This window comes from Hyaena hyaena, unplaced genomic scaffold (genome assembly GCF_003009895.1).
Source record: "Hyaena hyaena isolate Hyena2069 unplaced genomic scaffold, ASM300989v1 scaffold_851, whole genome shotgun sequence".
Lineage (NCBI taxonomy): Eukaryota > Metazoa > Chordata > Mammalia > Carnivora > Hyaenidae > Hyaena > Hyaena hyaena.
The window spans coordinates 216,756-234,624 of record NW_024081483.1 but is presented as its reverse complement, the minus strand read 5'-3'; the positions used below and the strand labels follow the sequence as shown (position 1 = coordinate 234,624).

Below are 17,869 nucleotides of genomic sequence, written 5' to 3'. Positions count from 1 at the left end.
TACAGGACCAATTTCTCTATCACTATCCACTTTGCTCTACTAGATCATTTCTGAATTTTTAATTCTTGCAGTATTGGAGTTCCTGATTCGATGAGAGCATCCCACCGATGGTCTGTTGGTGGTGAAGGCTGTAAAGAATTACCTGGGAGTTCTTACAATCTATATTCTACTTCATCCTCATAAATCACAAGGCATATAGTGTGTTGGAGAAAACCAGATTCTTTGGTTGCTTTAAGATTTTGTGAAAGGGGAGAAAATCTGACATAATAGAAAGTCCCTAAGAAAACAGGAGAGACAGATGGTGAGGCTGTGGCTCCTGAGACTTTTAGCGGAATGATCTATGTGGAATTCTTTGATGCTGTTCTTGAGGGAAGCTACCTAAGTTAGGATTGGCATGGCCACATTTTCTTTCTAGTTCATATCAATCGTGAAAGTTAGCTTTCGTTTACACTCATCCCCTTAATTTCATGTTCCCCACTTCTTCCTGTTCACCTTTGAATTGATTTCTAGGATAGTCTGTAGTGGTAAAACCCTGAGTTTATTTGCTTCATAGACATGCTTGGAATTTCTTAAGGGAGTCCTAAAAATGGTGAAGATGGCAAATAAGAGAGAAAGAAGAAAGGAGCTTCTTTCTGGATTTGGGGAATGAAAAATATAGATAGGGTAAAAATTTTTGGTATACTGATTTGAGGAGATTATTTGCAAAACTGTTCTGTATGACATGTCATGTCTTTAAGACACAGTGCTTGATGAAGACACTTAACAGACCATGAGGGTGGCCAGCTCACCTGTCTGCCCCCAATAGCCAACACTTTTTTTGCAGAGAACTGGCTGCCTCCCTGAAGATGAAAATCAATGACTTAGAAACTGATTAAACAATCCAAATAGCAACTGATAAATGGATTAACTCTCTATAATGTAATTCTGCAAGCTTTTGTCTTCTGCCTTCCCCAGGTAAGTTTTTCTATTCCTGGAGGCAAAGAAGAGGCATGGAGGAAGCGAAGGCCAGAGGGAATCATATTAAAGTGGGTGAATCCGTTTATCACTTACTGTCTGGATGGTATTTTTGCTCACATATCTGCTTCCTTTTACAGATTTGTACCCTACGGGACCCTGATTAATGTTAGCCAGTAAATAATGAAAGATAGCAGCAGACATTGGGTATAGTGAGGAAGAAGATACCCCTGTGGTTTGGGCTGATCCCATAAACAGACAGACTTTTCTTCTTAGTTGCAAACAGGGAGTGTTAATGTGACAAAAAAATCTCCACAATAGGGATGGGGATTGAAAAACAGGAGAATGGAAGCATTTCTCCCCCTGTGAAGAAACCTGTCCAAGGCTTTTCAGCCAGCCCCTAGGAACTGAGAATGATTTCAGTGCTTGAGAATATGTGCCGTCTCACATGTTTTGTTTTTAAGATCATGTCCTAAGATTTTTATTTGCCTTTGGATAAGGACTTTGAGCAGGGGTGGCTTATGAAGATCTTAAGCCTTAAGACACATTTACTAACTCACCATTAACCTATCTTTGGCATGAGGCTAGACTAAGAGTCCAGTTCTGATTCTAGGTGCTTGAAGTCTGCTGATGAACTAGTCCTGAGTTTTCTCCATACCAATGAGTCTGGACTTTAGGGAGATGAGGCCGAATGAAAGTGGACACTTATGGGTATGCCAGGATGTTGACCAGAGTGCCCGGAAGCTTCCTCGATGTCCTTCCTGGAAGGAGATGCCCTTCCTGGAAATGACTACCATCGATGTTTCTTTGTTTTTTCTTTTCAGGGACAGAAGGAATATCTCCTAAATAAGAGCATCTTTCCCAAGGGCAAGGCCTAGGCATTGACCATTCTCTCTCCCTCTCATCTCACCAATGTTTATGGTTGCTACCTGCTGTTTGAGCCTAAGGCCTGAGGGCTGATTGTTCAGGGATGAGAGAAGTTTACTTGACTAGTAGGCCTTCTGAATGCTTTGCTCATCCAGGGAATCCAATCAGAGGAGCAAAAGTAGTTTCTGTAAAAACACAGAGATGGGTTTTGCAAAAATCAAACTGAACGTTGGATGGCTTGCAAGGTATTAGACCTGTTGAACTGAGAAGGATCAAAAAGAAAACTTAGCCCAATTTAATAGCTTTTTGGTTTTTTGGTTGTAACAAAATCTCACATTCTAGACTTGATATTCTTTCTGGAGCAGATTCTGTCACCATGGGAAAGGAGGGGCCAGTAGAAACTCATGGCAGTCAAAAATCGGATTTTTTTTTTTTTTTAATGTTTCTATAGCCCAGAAAGGACCGGATGGGACAGTCATTCCCAACAACTACTGTGACTTCTGCTTGGGGGGCTCTAACATGAACAAGAAGAGCGGACGGCCTGAGGAGCTGGTGTCCTGTGCAGACTGTGGACGCTCTGGTGAGTGTGGCCCCTTCTTGCATCTGTGCCCATAGACTGGGACTTCTTCCACTTGCATCCCTGTGCCGTCTTATATGGAGGTTGAAGGCTCGCGTGGAGAAGTGTCGATGGTGATTTTGAGTGGAGAGGAGTTTTCAGGTCATTTTTGTATTTTTCTTCTTTGAGTTTTAAGAACCAAAATTATGCCCTGAGATGTAGGGAAAAGGGAAAGGAGTTTTTGGCTTGTGTCTGGCCTTTCCATGAGGTGGATATTTCTTTGTGCGTGTTGTGGACAGCAGTCAGGTAGTGTCCGGGAAATACCCGGCGACACGGGCAACATGCTTCCTTGTTTCGGATGATGTGCACATAACAAAAAAAGATGTGTTTGTTCTACGGAAGTGCCTGCGGCAAACTGGGAGAGTGTGGAAACATGAATATAGGGAGAGAAGCCACATCTGGAACTGTGGGAGTCTGAGACCCCTGGGCTCATGGGCAGCTGTGTAAATACCACCTCCATTGGCCACTCATCCCATTTTCTCATATAATGTAGACAAAAGAGGCCCTGATAGATCAAGGAGGCAAAAGAGCAGGTATGCTTAGGGCTAATCTGGAATTGACTTGGCAGATTTTGAAATTTTCATCTTTTAACCTCTCAAAAGACTAAAATGACCAAAAAGACAGCGGTCTTATTCTTTCATTCTTAAAATGAGTTCAGGTCTTCAGGTTTTGTTCAAGTTGTTTTGTTTTTCAGATCTAACCAAACCATTATCTTTGGCTGGTCGTGATTGGTTGGTGCTACCTATTTTTCATATTGTTTCATGTCACAGCTGAGCCAAAGCACAAGGCAGGGAGGAGAAAAGATCTCAGATTCATCTTTAGTCTGATCTGGTGCTGACTGGAAGGTGAAATACAGTTAAGTTGGGTGGTTGGTGCTGGCAGTGAGAAGTCATTGCTCCTTTCATATCTCTCCCCAGTGTCTTTTCTGCTCCGAGTCCCATGGGAAGGACTGAGCTGACCACACCCGGCTTTACTGTAACAACTCAGTTCTTCCTTTGCTTGCTTGCAAACCTTAACTTCAGTCCTTTTATATTTGGTTTTGGGGTTGTTTAGGGATCCAGACTGACTTGAGTAGCAAATCGGTAATTAAAAAAGGACTATGGTTTCCATTGCACATACTCTTAACATTGAACTCTTAAGGACCTGACAGGGTGACCCATCTATGTTCATTTGCTTTCCAAACCTAATACCTAACACTGAAATTTTTACCCTACCATTGCTAGCCTAGAAGAGAGGGCTCTTGTGACATATGACTCTGGGTTTTAAATACTTAAAAGAAAACAAATAGTTCTAGAAATACTTAAAGAAAACGAAACAAGTGAAATTCAATTCAGTGTTTTTTAAAAGCAAATGATCAGACAGAAGCTCTGTCGCCAGAAGCAAAGTCACCTGGCAGAGCAATAGGCAGAATGTGACGGGCTGTTTTGAGTTTGGGTGCGTCAGAGAGGGCAGCTTCAGAATTCTCACTGCAAACTGCTATAATTTTCCCCTTTCCTTTCCTACAAAAGAGGGGGTACTTCACTCTGATCTGTGGGGGACCAAAAGTGGGCAGCTGGTATTGTCTATCCAAAGCCTCTCTCCTCACAGCCTTTATTCAGCTTTTTCTTCCCACGATCTGTCTGCCATGTGACTCAGGGGACCATTTGATACCAGCCTAGGTGTTCTGATTGCATTTGCCAATTTTGGTGGATGATTTAGTCAAGGTCTGACTCTGATGTTCCTGAAATAGTCAATACCTTGGGAGTAAACAGGTGGCGTTAGCCCATGAGATATGCTTGTTAAGGCAGGTGGGCGAATACTTCTCTAGGGCCTCCTTGGAGTCCTTCCAAGGAAGAATGTGAAGCTCAGAAAAACTGTCTTTCCCTTCCCATCTACCCCATACCTCTATTTCCTGGGGAGAAAGTGAGATTCTTGAAATTGACACCATCAGTGAAACATCATGACCTCATTCGGGGGCAGTCCTGGGGCCCATTTACAATATAAATAAGTTGGAACCTGAGTTTTATGGATTTCAGGATACTATATTTTATTAGGCTTTATAAACCCTTATTTCTGCTTTTTTAGTGCTCTGAGGCAGACTTGACAGCTCTGGACTTTCTGGAGTAACTAAGACCTGGGCATGTTTAGTGGCTGGAGTGTGTGTGTGTGTACCCGCACGTGTGCACGTGTATGCACACAGATGTATACGTGCACGCTCATGAATGCAGGTGCAGATCACAGAATTTCCTCCAGTGGTTAAAAAAATGAGAGACTCTTTTATTACCTACCACTTATCAACTTCTTCATGCTTTCAGTGCAAATGAACTACATGGTGTAAGGGCAGAATTGAAAGGGTGCTGAAACAATGGGATTAGAAGCGGGTAAAAATAAAAATAAAACGGATGGAGGCTTAACCACCTCGAATGGGTTATCTGACAGTAATACCTTTGTAAAGCTGACTGTCAAAGTGAAGGACACACAATGTTCAAAGAGAAACACCAGCCGAGAACACCAGAGAAATACCAACCAGGCTTAAAAACCACCAAGGAAACTCACTGTCTGGGGCGGGGTTGAGCGAGCATGCATGCGTATGTATGCATACGGAAGAGGAGAGAAAAGACCACGGTTGAATCTGTCGCTGTCAGAGCTGTGGATGTATATATTCTGGTAGAGATGATGCCTTTCTGGGGAGGGAGGAATCCTTTTTCCTGGAAATGTTGGTTTTGTCCCGTTACCCCAAATCCCTGTCACCAGGTGATACACCCAGCTAATCCCTTCTGGTGTGAAATGGTTTATGATCTTGCTATTAAGAGTAACATTGTAAGAATGTAATAAGAGTATTAATAATGCTGTCTGTTGCTTAACCCATGTGCTGATATATTCATCATACATGTCAGCTCATTTGGGAGGAGAAGGCAGGAAGGAGGAGGCAGCGGCCGCAGCACGCACCACGGAGGACTTATTCGGTTCCACATCAGAAAGTGACACGTCAACTTTCCACGGCTTTGATGAGGACGATTTGGAAGAGCCTCGCTCCTGCCGAGGACGCCGCAGTGGCCGGGGTTCGCCCACAGCAGATAAAAAGGGCAGTTGCTAAACCCACGGAACAGACTCTCTGGGCGAATAGCCGCCACCCTCTGACTTTGGTCGTTATTCTGGGTCTGATATATATTTTTTTTAAATGAAAGTCAACTTTAGGTTTTCCCTTCGTCTTTGCTTTTTCCTGTCTCCTTCCTCGCATCCTTCCCCCCTTCCCCCCTGTTTTGGGTATGTACAACAGAAGCACAAACTACTGAAACAAAGCAGAACAAAAGAGCAGGATAACAGTCCTTCAGAGAGATGGCATCATGAAGTACTGTTTATTTGCCATAGAAATGGGAAGTTAGGCGGACTGCCTCTCTTTGGGGGAGGGAGGGCATCTTTTTGACCCGAGCAGAGTCGATTTCCTCAGTTTTCCTATTTATTGGCAAAATGAAGAGAGGAGGAACATTGGGTTTGGAAACAAAGAACGAATAACGTTAAAAATTATTATTTATGTATTCTAGCTATTATTAGATATGGACTTTTTTTTGAGAGAGAGAAGGGAAATCAAAGCAATTGAAGTGATATCCTGCTTGGGAGAGAGCCGCTGGGGGAGGGGTTGACTCAAGGACACCTAGTCAGGAGGATTTCCTCGCCTGGAGATGATGGCACTTTCTGTACCCCACGAAGTGTGTGGCTCCCTACGGCAGACCCCCTCCCCATTTCTGCTCCCTGACCTTTCCGTCTTCCTCCCTGCTTGCAAGAAAATGTCAGCAGCTCCTGGGAAGTCTGGGCCTCTGCCTGTGGCCTCCCTCCAGCACCTCCTGGGCTCCTCCCCTCCGCCAGCATAGCCGCTGTGGTGTTGTTGCTGGGTTTCTCCTCACTTTCCTCCTGGCGAAGAGCAATTTCCAAATGCAGGAATGGAATCTGAACAGCAAGTCATGGACTCAGCAGTGACAAAGCAACCTGAGGCCACGCTCATGGAAGAAAGAATGATACCTCACAGTATATCTCCCTCTCCCCTTGGCCCCTGTTTACAAACATAAATTCCCGTTGGATGATCAAGTCTCCCGTGTCTCTTCTTCTATTTTTTTATAGTGCCCTCCAGGCACTTTGTTTTATGTTTCCAATAGCACCTCCTGAAATAAACCAAAGCAACACTTGCCCAAGGTCCCTGGGGCGATGGAGAAGACCATCCACGTTGTCGGCAGTCCCAAGAACCAACAGCTGTGCAGTCGTAGTCAAAAGGTATGTCTTGGCTGGCCTGTCGTACAGTGAGGGCAAAACCATCATAGTTGGGTTTTTTGGTTTGTTTGTTTGTTTGTTTGTTTCTTTCGTTTTTCCTTCCTTTCCTTTTCCTCCCCACGCCCCAGCTTGTCTTTTGTTTTTCTGGGTTCACACTACCATATTAGTGTGGGTGTGGCTACCGGAGTGTCCTCCGCCCAGCCCTCTGCTCTCTGTGTGTGCATGCTTACCCACGGGGGCCTGGGCCTCGTGTGGGAACTGAGGCTTGCTTGGACCCTGGGACGGGCCCTGTACAGAGAATGGTGGGCTTCTGGCTTCTGGCTTCAACCATCAGAGGAAATGGCTGGGGAAGTGCTTGGCTAAGTCTGCCTCCCGTCGCTGCAGCTGGCAGGTGGAGTCCAGGGATTGGAGGTCGGAGCTGACTGCTGGACTTGGGTGGAATGAGAGAGTGCAGCCATCTGGGGTCTGCATGTCCAGGGCGGTATTCCTTGCTCCACATTCTCACGTTACAGCCAGGGGGATGAGTCCAGATTAAAGAGGATCTCTGATTAGGAAGACACTCAGCTGAGCTGAGCTGAGCTAAAGATTCTGAACTTCTTCAGATCAGTGTGGTCAGGGTTTCCAGCCTCCATGAGAGCACAGGTCCAGAGACATGGGCACCGCCATTTGGCTTGGGTTGGGAGATCCAAGTAGCTGTCCAGGCAACAGGCTACTTGTAAGTGTCTGGGATGATCTGCTTTGACAATCCGGGCTTTGCAAATCTTCCTGAATTAGACCTCTCATTAAAATAACAAGCCAACCTAACAAAAGCAAAGGCTAAGCAAAGAAGCGCACAAATGGACTCTTTGTGCTTCCCTGGTAGCCTGAGACAGAAAGGACTTCTACTTTTCTCCTGCTTGAAATGTGTAAGTGCTGATGCTGGCATTTGCTCTCAGTTGGGAGAGGACGGAACAGCCTCACCCACTTTGGGATGTTCCGCCTCATCCGCGTGTGGCCCTGCTCTTGGCAAATACGGAATAAACCTCCTGTGCTATAATATTCCTGCATGCTCACCTGTGTGAAAAAGCCCACATAGTTGGTTCCAGTTGGTTTCTGCTGAGGATACAACCTGCTCTTCCTGTCATTCTCCTCCTTGTCATCTGTTCTGTTACTCTGACTTAGCTGTTGGATTCATAGCATTGTACCTTGCTCTCATTGATGAAGTGTGAGCTTCCAAGCTAATAAAAATATGTCCAACCAATCTATACTGTCATTTGAAACCTGTGTAGTTGTTTGTAGCCCTAAAATGTTCAATGACAGCTTGCCTTTGAACTGGAGATTTAAAAAAAAAAAAAACCTACTAAATTTAAATGATAAAAAGCCACCTAATTTCAGAGGCTAGCTTGGGGCTTGGGAGGAGAACCAAAGTGAACTGCCTAAACAAGGCAAACTCCCGTGGAATGATTTATCCAAGGATGGCTATTGCTTATCTATTTTAATTTTACTAGCAAGGTTTGGACTTCAGTTCCTCCTTTTGGGGGTAGTAGATGCCCTCATCTTTCTCAGTCGGTGTGGCCAGCCAAGCATAGTAATGCCTGAGGACCTTGTCTCACCTTGCTTATAGCAGCTTCCAACAGACTCAGTCAGAATTAACATCCTTTAAAAAAAAAAAACGAAAAGGACCTGGAGGGCACTTTCAAGATGATCAAGTTCAAGCTTTCCGCTTTTCAGTTGAGAAAGATCAATCCAGAGAGGTTGAGTGAGGCTTGAGAGAGCGGAATGAACGTGGCTTTGAAGACAAATGTCTTAAGGTGAAGGAAGGAAACTCTGAGGAGGCACAGGAGCGGGGAGCTGGCTGTCACGGGTTTCCAAATGCCCTGATGGTTGATGTTATACCTTTATCCCGTTTTCTCTATGTAATGATGGCCAACATTTATGTACCAGGCATTTTCTGGGTGCTTTCTCTAGGATAGTTCATTTAATTCTCATGATTATGCCATGAAGTAGGTGCCTGTCTTAGCCCCAGTTTACAGCTGTGGAGCTGAGGCTTAGTAATAAGGTTAAGAAATGTACCTAAGCCCTCACAGATAATAAGGAGCCAGATTTCGATCCCTGGTAACCTGACTCCAGGACCTCTTTCCTTTACGCTTGTTCTATGCTGCTACTTGCCTGTTCCTAATGTATGGAATATAGGAATATAGATAGATTAGCATTTTTTATTTATAACCTTTGAAGTTTGAATATCATTAGTTTATTTGAAAGGAGACATGGACATTCTTTACATTATGAAAGCTTTCAGAACCTCAGTGGAATGGGCAGCTTCACGTGATGCCATTTCAGTAGTTATTTATTTCAATCTGCATACTTTCCAACAATGTCATCCACCGTCTCTAAATAAAAAATTATCCTTGTCATCTAGAACTACTTTGGTGCTTCTGTATTCTGTGAGAACTTTATTTCCAACTTTTATGCTAACTCGTTGAATCTCTCCCCCCTTTCCTTTAGAGCCTGATCCAACAGCTTCTACAGTTGCTTGTATACTTTTCCTTGAAATTTTTCTGGAAATATGATACCTCCTTTGATTACGGTTTTGTTGACACTCCTTTCAACTAACACTCTTTTTCCAACTAATACTTGGTCAAAGAAGGGAAGATATAGATAGATAGGTGGATGGATGGATAGATAGAAAAGATAGATAGATAGATAGATAGATAGATAGATAGATAGATAGATAATCCCTCACTTTTTCTCAGGTCCAACCAAAGAAAGGGGTGTTTGTAATGAATATAGTTTTAAAAGATAACCTTATTAAAAGCAATTTTAAGACTGAAGAGGAAACAATTAGATCCCTAAAAGTACAATTCCAATTAAAATTCTGTGCAGAATATCACAGAAAACTCATCTTCAAAACCATCATTTCTAGACACTCCCTCCCTGATGCCTGTTAGGAATGACGTCCCCCTTTTGTGTGTGTGTGACCTCAGGAGTTGCAAGAGCTGTGTGAGCAGTGAACACATCTATTCTTCTGTTGCTTTTGTTAAATGAGTAGCACTACTCAAGTTCAATATAAAAGAAATTAGAGTCATCAAGATGAAAACAATCTGACTAGTTTCCTTTATTCTCAGCTCAGGAAAGCACCACCCAGAATGCTTCAGAAGTGTCACCTAATGTTTTTAGTCTTAACCCAAAGACAGGAGAACCAAAGATATAGAACTTTTTAGATTTGTTACAACCTTCAAATCCCCTGGGGAGAACTGTTGGTGCAAAAGTGATGACTTTCTGTCTGTCAGATGGTTTTTTTCTCCCACCTAGAACAATCTAATCCTTTATTTCTGTTACTGAGACTGTAGAGATTAGGTCCTCTATTCAGTAACCCCGGGAGTGAGAAATATGCATTTAATTTTTTAAAGGTACTTTAAAGTCAGTAATGCAATTTGCTACTGGTATTTTAGAGAGAAGGATTTAATAAAAATATGATGTTCACATCAATTGTACCCCTTTAAGCCTTCCTGCTTACTCTGCATCCCTCTCTGCACCTAATGGGCTGCAGCCTGCTACTGCTTTTATATAGCACTTGAGGGAACACAAGATCATTACTCGGGGAGAGAACTAAAAGCTGTTTGGAGGTACTCACTTCATGGTGGAATAAAATTAATTAATATTATCCCAATATGCCTCCTGTTACATCTGATGAATATGATCTTGAACTTGTACTTAAAGTTTGAGAAGGCTCATATATTAGAAATTTGTCCACGGGAGGCTTGGTTTAGCCTTTGGAAGTGAAGTTAATTGTGTTGTATATTTTTGGAGTGAGGCATTTTTGATCTAGTGAGTAGAAACCTAGAGTAGAAGTAAAAAGTTCTGGGTTCTGGACTCATTCCCAGATGTGAGTTTGTTGCCATGAATCTCTGCATCAGTTTCTCTGTCCCTTAGTACATGGATGTTTTTTACCCTATCATAATATATAACCAATATCATCATGATGATTCTTAAAGCAACCCTGTAGGGTGGGATAGATGTCATTGATTCCCATTTTACTGATGAGGAAACAGACTGATCATGTTAGGTGACTGTCTGAATTTCTAGGCTCAGTAAATGGTGTTTGAGTCTCCTAATAAACTTTCCACAGTCTACACTGACTTCTCCATAGATCATAGTTTGAAGATTTCTTGAGTAAAGGGAGTCAAGGGTTTTTGAGGTCTTTCATTCAAGACCTTATTGGATTGAAAGGAGGTATTTGATGCTATAAAAATAAAACAAAACAAAACCCAACCTATGATCACATCAGAACCCTGTTGAAAAGTAGCAATATTGAAGTCTTTATGAACTTTCCCAAGGAACTAAAGTTGAGTTTCTTACGTGGTCAGTGTTTTGGTGATGATATCAGGGCGGGGGTGAGGGTGGAAATGGTGAGGTGGAAAGAATGAACACTTCACATGCCTGAGTGCTTCTAACATTAAAGAATTGAATTATATGGTCCTGTTGTGCTTAATAAAAGTGATTTCTGACCATTTTCTCAAAATAACAGTACAGGAAAAACCATTCTGCTTGATTGATTTACAAAACAGCTGAGAATGATGGAAGATCCCTGTCAGAACTGAGTTATTAGCTAAAAAGCATTGGTGGTTAGGTTTACAAAATACCTCAATACTGGCCCTCAACCAATGACTAAGACTTAAATATTTTTTAATTTTGAAATAATTTCAGATTTTACAAAAAACTCACACAAGTGATACAAAGAATTTTTATGTACCTTGTATTTAGATTCTTCAAATAATCTCAGTACAATGATTGAGATCAGGAAATTAACTTTGATGCAATACCTCACAATCTACAGGTCTCCTACAGATTGTGCCTGTCTCACTGATGTCCTTTTTCTGGTCCAGGATTCATCGAGGATCACATGTCATATTTAGTTGTCATGTCCTCTTAAAGCCCTTTAATCTGTAGTTGTTAGTTCCATAGTCTGTCCTTATCTTTCATACCTTGATGCTTTTTGAAGAGTGCTGGCTAATCAATTTATAGGAAGCCCTTCACTTCAGGTTTGTGTGCTGTTTTTTAAGTTACAGTCAGGTTATGAATTTGGGTGAGAGTGCCACAGAAATGATGTTGCATCCTTCTTAGGGCCTCCTATCAGAGGGTATATGATTGATGTATCCCATTATTGGTGATTCAGACATTTGTCCTTTCAGCTCAGGTTCAGGATACCATGTTTATACACTTGGGATGATAATACTTTCATTCATATATACCTTTGTTTATTTGGCAACTAGAGACTGAATAATAGCAATATGCACACAGCTGTTCAGCCCTGCGAAGGCTAGGATGAAATTAAACATGGGGCCAATGGAATTGATGTCCACTGGATTTTTGACAATATAGTTGGGCAGACTAGATATTCACAAGCAGTTAAAAATGTATAAGAGCATCATGGGGTGATATGTAATTATTTTTGCTGGGGACTACAGTAGTCAAGGAGATTTTCTTGGAGGAAGTCATCCAGATCAACTAAGAGCTTTAGATTGGCTATTGCTATTTATTCTGTTGCCAAGAATGTCTGTTGTCGGAGAGGATGGAGATGGAGCTGAACAAAAGGCAAAGCTGGGGGTTGCCACCCAAGCCATGTAAAATGGCAAAAATCACAATGCAAATATATGCTTAAGTATTGGTCTGTAGTGTTTTGTTCATGATACTAGTTTAGTGCTTATTATAACATGACTGTTTGTAGTCTTTCTCATCAAACAGATGATGTGTTCCTTGAGGGCAAAGATGAGGTCATTCATGTCCCTCAGACAGTGCCTGACACCATTGTGCCATAATTATTTGTTGAAATAAACTGAGAACTGAGCGATGCTTCTAAACTGATTAGTGGAAGGATTTAGTGTCTCACTCCATACATAGGGGATGCTCAATAAATACTGTGGATAGAAATGTTGGAGAGGTCCTATCTGGACACAGCATCCACTGGTCAAGTCAGAGGGGGTAGAAGAGATCCAGGAGCCAGTAAAGTAGCAATGGGGAGTCAGGAGGGAGAATGAGGGTGTGAGGACCGGAGCAGGGGGAAAGTTGAAGATGTGTGGAGGGATGGAAAGGTAGCCTCCTTGAAGGGGACTGAGGTGCAGTGGGAAGTTTTCAATGGCCTGAAGTTGGCCCAGCCAGAGGAAGTGAAGGAGAAGATGGATGTTGGGAGCACAAAGTTGGAAACCAACCAGCTATTTTCCAGGTGACTTAAATGAGGCAAAAGAAGAAAAGTGTGTGTGTGTGTGTGTGTGTGTGTGTGTGTGTGTGTGTGTGTGTGTGTTGGAGGGGCAAGGATGGAAATTTGAGGAAACTAGAAGGTCATGAAGGTATGGCTATGAGACAGACTGGTAAACGAGTGGTAAGTGATATCTGACTAGAGAGATCACGGACACTGGTAGAGACAGAAAGACTCCTGGCAGGGAGTGAAAATTTGGATGCCCAACAAGAGAACACTTGGTAGGCACCTGTAGGAGATCTGAAGGACACCTAATCTTATCAGAGGAGTGAAGGGGCTAGAGGCAGGTGGGAGAGTGAAGAGATGAGCATTAGGGATGAGGACTGGGTCTGGGAAGGGGCACCAGGAAAGCAGATCTGAGAGGTGAGACGTTGGGAGGACATGGGATGGGATGGAGGGGAAAAAAATAGGAGAGAGGTCAGGGAAGGGCTTGGTGGTGTGTAGAAATGAGTCTCTTCTCAGCCTTCCCTTGAAAACATAAGTAGACAGAGTCTCAGTTTTAGAAGTGCATCTATACCAGTCCTGTACCCTGGAGCAGTAAGGCCTTGGGTACTAGAAAGAAAGATGGGGGGTAGAGGGGTTCACCTTGGAGGAGGCTGAGCTACTCATTTGATTTTGAGGTTTGTTCCCTGCCACCTTGGCCATTTTCCGGTTGGGCCTCTCCTTCCTTTCCTCCCTCCCTTGCCACCCAGCCCAGTGTGATGTGGGTACTGCTTAGGGGCACTCATCTCTGCCCTCGGGGACTGCTTCTGGGGTGAAATGTGATAGTCCTTGGTTTTATTGCTTCCTCCTTTGTGCAGACTACTCCATTCCAAAGCCTAAAATAACTTAGACTTCATTTCAGCTAGAAGCCAAATCCATTCCTGGTTGGTATTCATCCTGGCTAAAGGAGCCAGCAGGATTGAACTACCCCCAGGTTCCAAGGCTGACAGTTGGGATCACTGGGCTAGTTGACTGGAATGGATCTTTCGGCTTAGTTCTCTCCCTGAGTAATTCTGACACCCTGGAATCGCTTGGGGTTGGGGGGTGAGGGTGTGCACTTGAAGCAATGTCCTTTGGGCCTTCGGCCAAATGAGGCATCGGTTGGGGTTTTTGTAACTGCCACTTGTCCTACACCATAGAACAACTCATTTCCACTTAGGTGACAGGCAGACAGATTGCATCATAACAGTCCTTCCGGGGTATTTTAACAGTGAAAAGATTCAGCTTCCAAGTAGAGGAGAAAAAACCGATAAATTTGGCCAGCACCCAGTTTTGTCTACTATACCACCTAGGGTTTGAAAATCCAGCTGTGTCCCCTTCTGTTTCTTGTGTCAGTCGGTTGCCCAGGTGCCGCTGACCTGCCCTACTTGTGGCTCGTCTCGTGCTGCTGCTGCTCCAGGCACAGGAGCCAGGAGCCACATTCTCCTCTCGCGTAGCCATGGTCTCATTAGCATGGCCGTAGGTAGTGTGTTCTCTCTCTTTCTTCTTTTGTTTTTCTTTTCAATTCATGTCATCGCCACCACCCCCTTCATTTTAATCTTCCCTTTTTTAGGTAGTTGTTCTGTGCTGCTGTTTTTTGTTTTATCTTTCGTTGCCTTTCCCTCTGCAGTCAACTCTATGACCTGGACACCCTGGCCCCCTTCAAGCAAGCCATTTCTGAAGAAGGTGAAAAGAAGCCACGTTGATTTGCGCCTCCTCCTCCTTGTCTTCCTCCTCCTCTTCCTCTTCCCTTGCCCGGCCCCCTCCTGCGCGTGTGTTTCAGCCAACACAGGAGCCTGGATTGTGGAAAAGCCTCCAGCGCAACTCCGCTCAGCTCAGCTCAGAGAAGTCTCGGGAATGGCCTAATAAGTTTGTGCAATAAGAAGATTTTTTTTCCTTTTTAAAATTCTTCATTACGTTTTCTTTAAGTGTCTGTGAGAACGTACCCAGGTCAGACTGGAATTGCTCTACAGTAGAAATAACTGAATACGAACAAAGTGACGGAAAAAAAGAGAGTTAACTATTTTATTTATTTCAATATTTAAAAGAAAAAAAGTGGTGACGTGGCACAGTATTTTTGTTTAAAGTACCTCCTACTTCGAAAGTTAAAAGCAATTTTGTGAAGACACGAAATCAAAAGAGTTACTTAATGTAAAATAAAGACTGCATATTAACTCTAAGGAAAAAGACCCCACATTTTTAATGAGAAAATAAAGATCAACTCTGCTCTCTCAGGCTTTTAAAAAAGCCATTCATGTATGTGCTTTAGGTATTTTTATTTCTGCGAGTTGGATGTGGTAAGTGAGGAGTGATTGGTTTTTTTTTTTTCCTTCCTTCAAAATTCTGTTGGAAGCGTTGGTGATGTTACATGGTTATGTGTTAAGACGTGACGGAAATAAATTAGCCACAAAGGCTCTCCCCACTCCCCAAAAGACTCCCTCCCCCCTCCCCGTAGGCAAACCCCATTCATCTGGATGTCAAGAAACAGCTCGACTTCTGGTTGTCATGTCTGACGAGGCCTAGTTCAGAAAGGAATTCCATCTAGTGATTAACTGTATCTTTACGAGTTCAACATTTTCAAACACAGACAGCTTTGTTTAAAATAACGCAGCGAAGAATGAGGGGAAAAAAAAAAGACAACAAATAAGCATCAGCTGAGATGATACTAATTTGGTCACCTAACAACTTCCAGAGGAGACTGGAAAAGGGAGACTTCTACTGATCAGGCTTTGGGGTGGCCTAAGGTTCTAGAGTGTCCCCAAGGGCAAGGAAGGCCAACCTGAATGATGGGAACCTCAAATTCAGTTGCTGGTGGGGTAAAGGAGAAAGACACGCGTTCTAACATGTCCTTTTATGGCCGTGTGGGTAGAAGTGAACATACTGGCCTACGTAATTCAACACTGGATCTGTGGCCTGGCGAGGGAGCTGTGTTGACCGGCAGAGCCACTCGGTTCTATTCCAGGTCTTCTACATGTCCATGCTCTTGAGTTTCCCTCACTCGTAAGCAGAGTCCCAATAACGAATTCATAGTCTAACGCTGGATGTTCTCCTCGGCAAGAGTCCTTGAGTGCCAGTGTTACTGAAATGGTTCTGAGCCTGAGAATCTCTCTGCCTTTGAAAGGGGAGACTGGATGGGCACAGCCCTCCTGCCAGCCCTTTCAGCTTTCTCATTCGAGGCCAGTCCTGGGGTGGAAGGCGGGAGATCACCAAGAGTGTCTTTGTACCATTTTGTAGCCCTTTTCTGTGACTTTTTCCAATAGAAAAGGTCCCTTTTCAAAATGCTAATAATTATAATAATAACAGCCCACTCTCCAACCAACTCCCACAAGTTACAATGTGTAGAATTGTGATAAAGCTTTGCATAATGTAGGGTTTGTATCAAATTTGTGTAAGTTTCTGTTAAATAAACGTCTGTTTCCAATGCTCCCATAGCATCTCTGTAAATTTTACTTTGCCAACCTCATCCTACTTGAGTTTGACTTTCATACCCTCTTGAAAGGATTCTGCCCACTTGCATGCCCAAGTTGTGTTGAACCTTACTGTTTTATTTAGAAGCACAGTATAAAACAGTAGTTGCCACTGGCTTGGCTGACAGGTGGTGGCTTGGGAAGCGAACAGTGCCCAGCGTTGGTGCCAGTATGTGCTTTCTGAGTCCAGAGTTGCTGTTGCCCACCCACCATCACTATAGCCACTGTCACCCTCTCCACGGAGAGCCTGTTTATGTGTATAGACTTGATATACCTGTTCATTGTTGCCATTTTATCTATGCCAAGAACAGTTTGGCATAAGAGTGTGAGATTTAGTGTGTGTGTGGAAAAATCAGGGAGGTTAATGTTTTCATTGTCTGAAAGGCACTCTTAGTATAGCGTCCCCAAAATGCCAGTTGGTACAGCTATAAACCAGACCCTATGATAGGCTATTCTTGTGTGTGGAAGTGAATACCCTTCCCAGATGGGTGCTCTAGGTCAGGTGGAACCAGACTGACCTTTCAGGCCATGTCATGCCCTCTGAGCATTGTCACCTTGTGATATTTATTATGGGCTTAGAAGCTTCCCTAACATTAAAAAGCACCCCCCCTCCCCGCACCTTATGGCCTCCTTAGACTCTTGCTTTCTTTTTGTTGTGGTAAAATATGTATTACATAAAATGTACCATTTTAATGGTTAGTGGCATTGAACACATTCACATTGTTGCACAGCTCACCTCCATCCACTCCAGAACTTTTTTGTCTTCTCCAGTTGAAACTCTGTCGCCATTAAACAGAATTCCTCATGCTCTCCTCCCCTTAACCCCCAGGCAACCACTATTATACTTTCTATCTCTATGAATTTGGCTACTGGAAGTACCTCAGATGAGTGGAATCATATAGTATTTGTCCTTTGGTGACTGCCTTATTTCTCTTAGCATAATGTCTTCAAGGTGTATCTATATCGTAGCAGGTGTCAGAATTTCATTCCTTTTGAAGGCTGAGTGATATTCTCTGGTGTGCACATACCACATCTGTTGATAGACACTTAGTGTAGAGAGGAGGTTTTGCATATTTATTAAATATCACCCACTTCCTGAAGAGACTTAAATTTGAGACACTAGATCCAATTCAGAGGTCACCAGTGGGATTAAATATCTTCTCAGCAGGGAAGTGATTGCACCTGAAATCTCCCTTCTAATTTATGCCCTACAAAAGAGTACCTTGATTCTGCTGGGCAAATGTTCTCTCTGTAAGTAGTGTCTTACCTTATGACATGCCTACCTCTTTGTAGGTATGGTCTTTGGGCTGCTTGTAGGAATAGATTGCCTAGCATGTGGGTGTAGTATCAGTGTAAGTAACTAAGGAATAGAGGAGACCCAGCAGAATCAAATGTCTTTAATGGTAGCCCATGAGGGCAGGGGCTGCCTCTTTCTTTCTTTCTTTCTTTCTTTCTTTCTTTCTTTCTTTCTTTCTTTCTTTCTTTCTTTCTTTCTTTCTTTCTTTCTTTCTTTCTTTCTTTCTT

At 43.1% G+C, this 17,869-nt stretch overlaps 1 protein-coding gene across 7 annotated transcripts in view; it reads left to right on the top strand.

Annotated features, from left to right (window-relative positions):
- The window catches only part of DPF3 (double PHD fingers 3), a 255,832-nt gene that overhangs the window by 197,267 nt on the left and 40,696 nt on the right, over positions 1–17,869 (top strand). For 6 of the 7 annotated variants that reach the window (XM_039219939.1, XM_039219940.1, XM_039219937.1 and 3 more), the window contains exon 8: positions 2,273–2,401. In XM_039219939.1, the coding sequence (XP_039075870.1) occupies positions 2,273–2,401 (129 nt within the window). Of the gene's footprint in view, positions 1–2,272; positions 2,402–5,313; positions 6,686–14,508; positions 16,310–17,869 lie in introns of those variants that run through there. The other variant, XR_005525989.1, reaches the window with a different exon arrangement.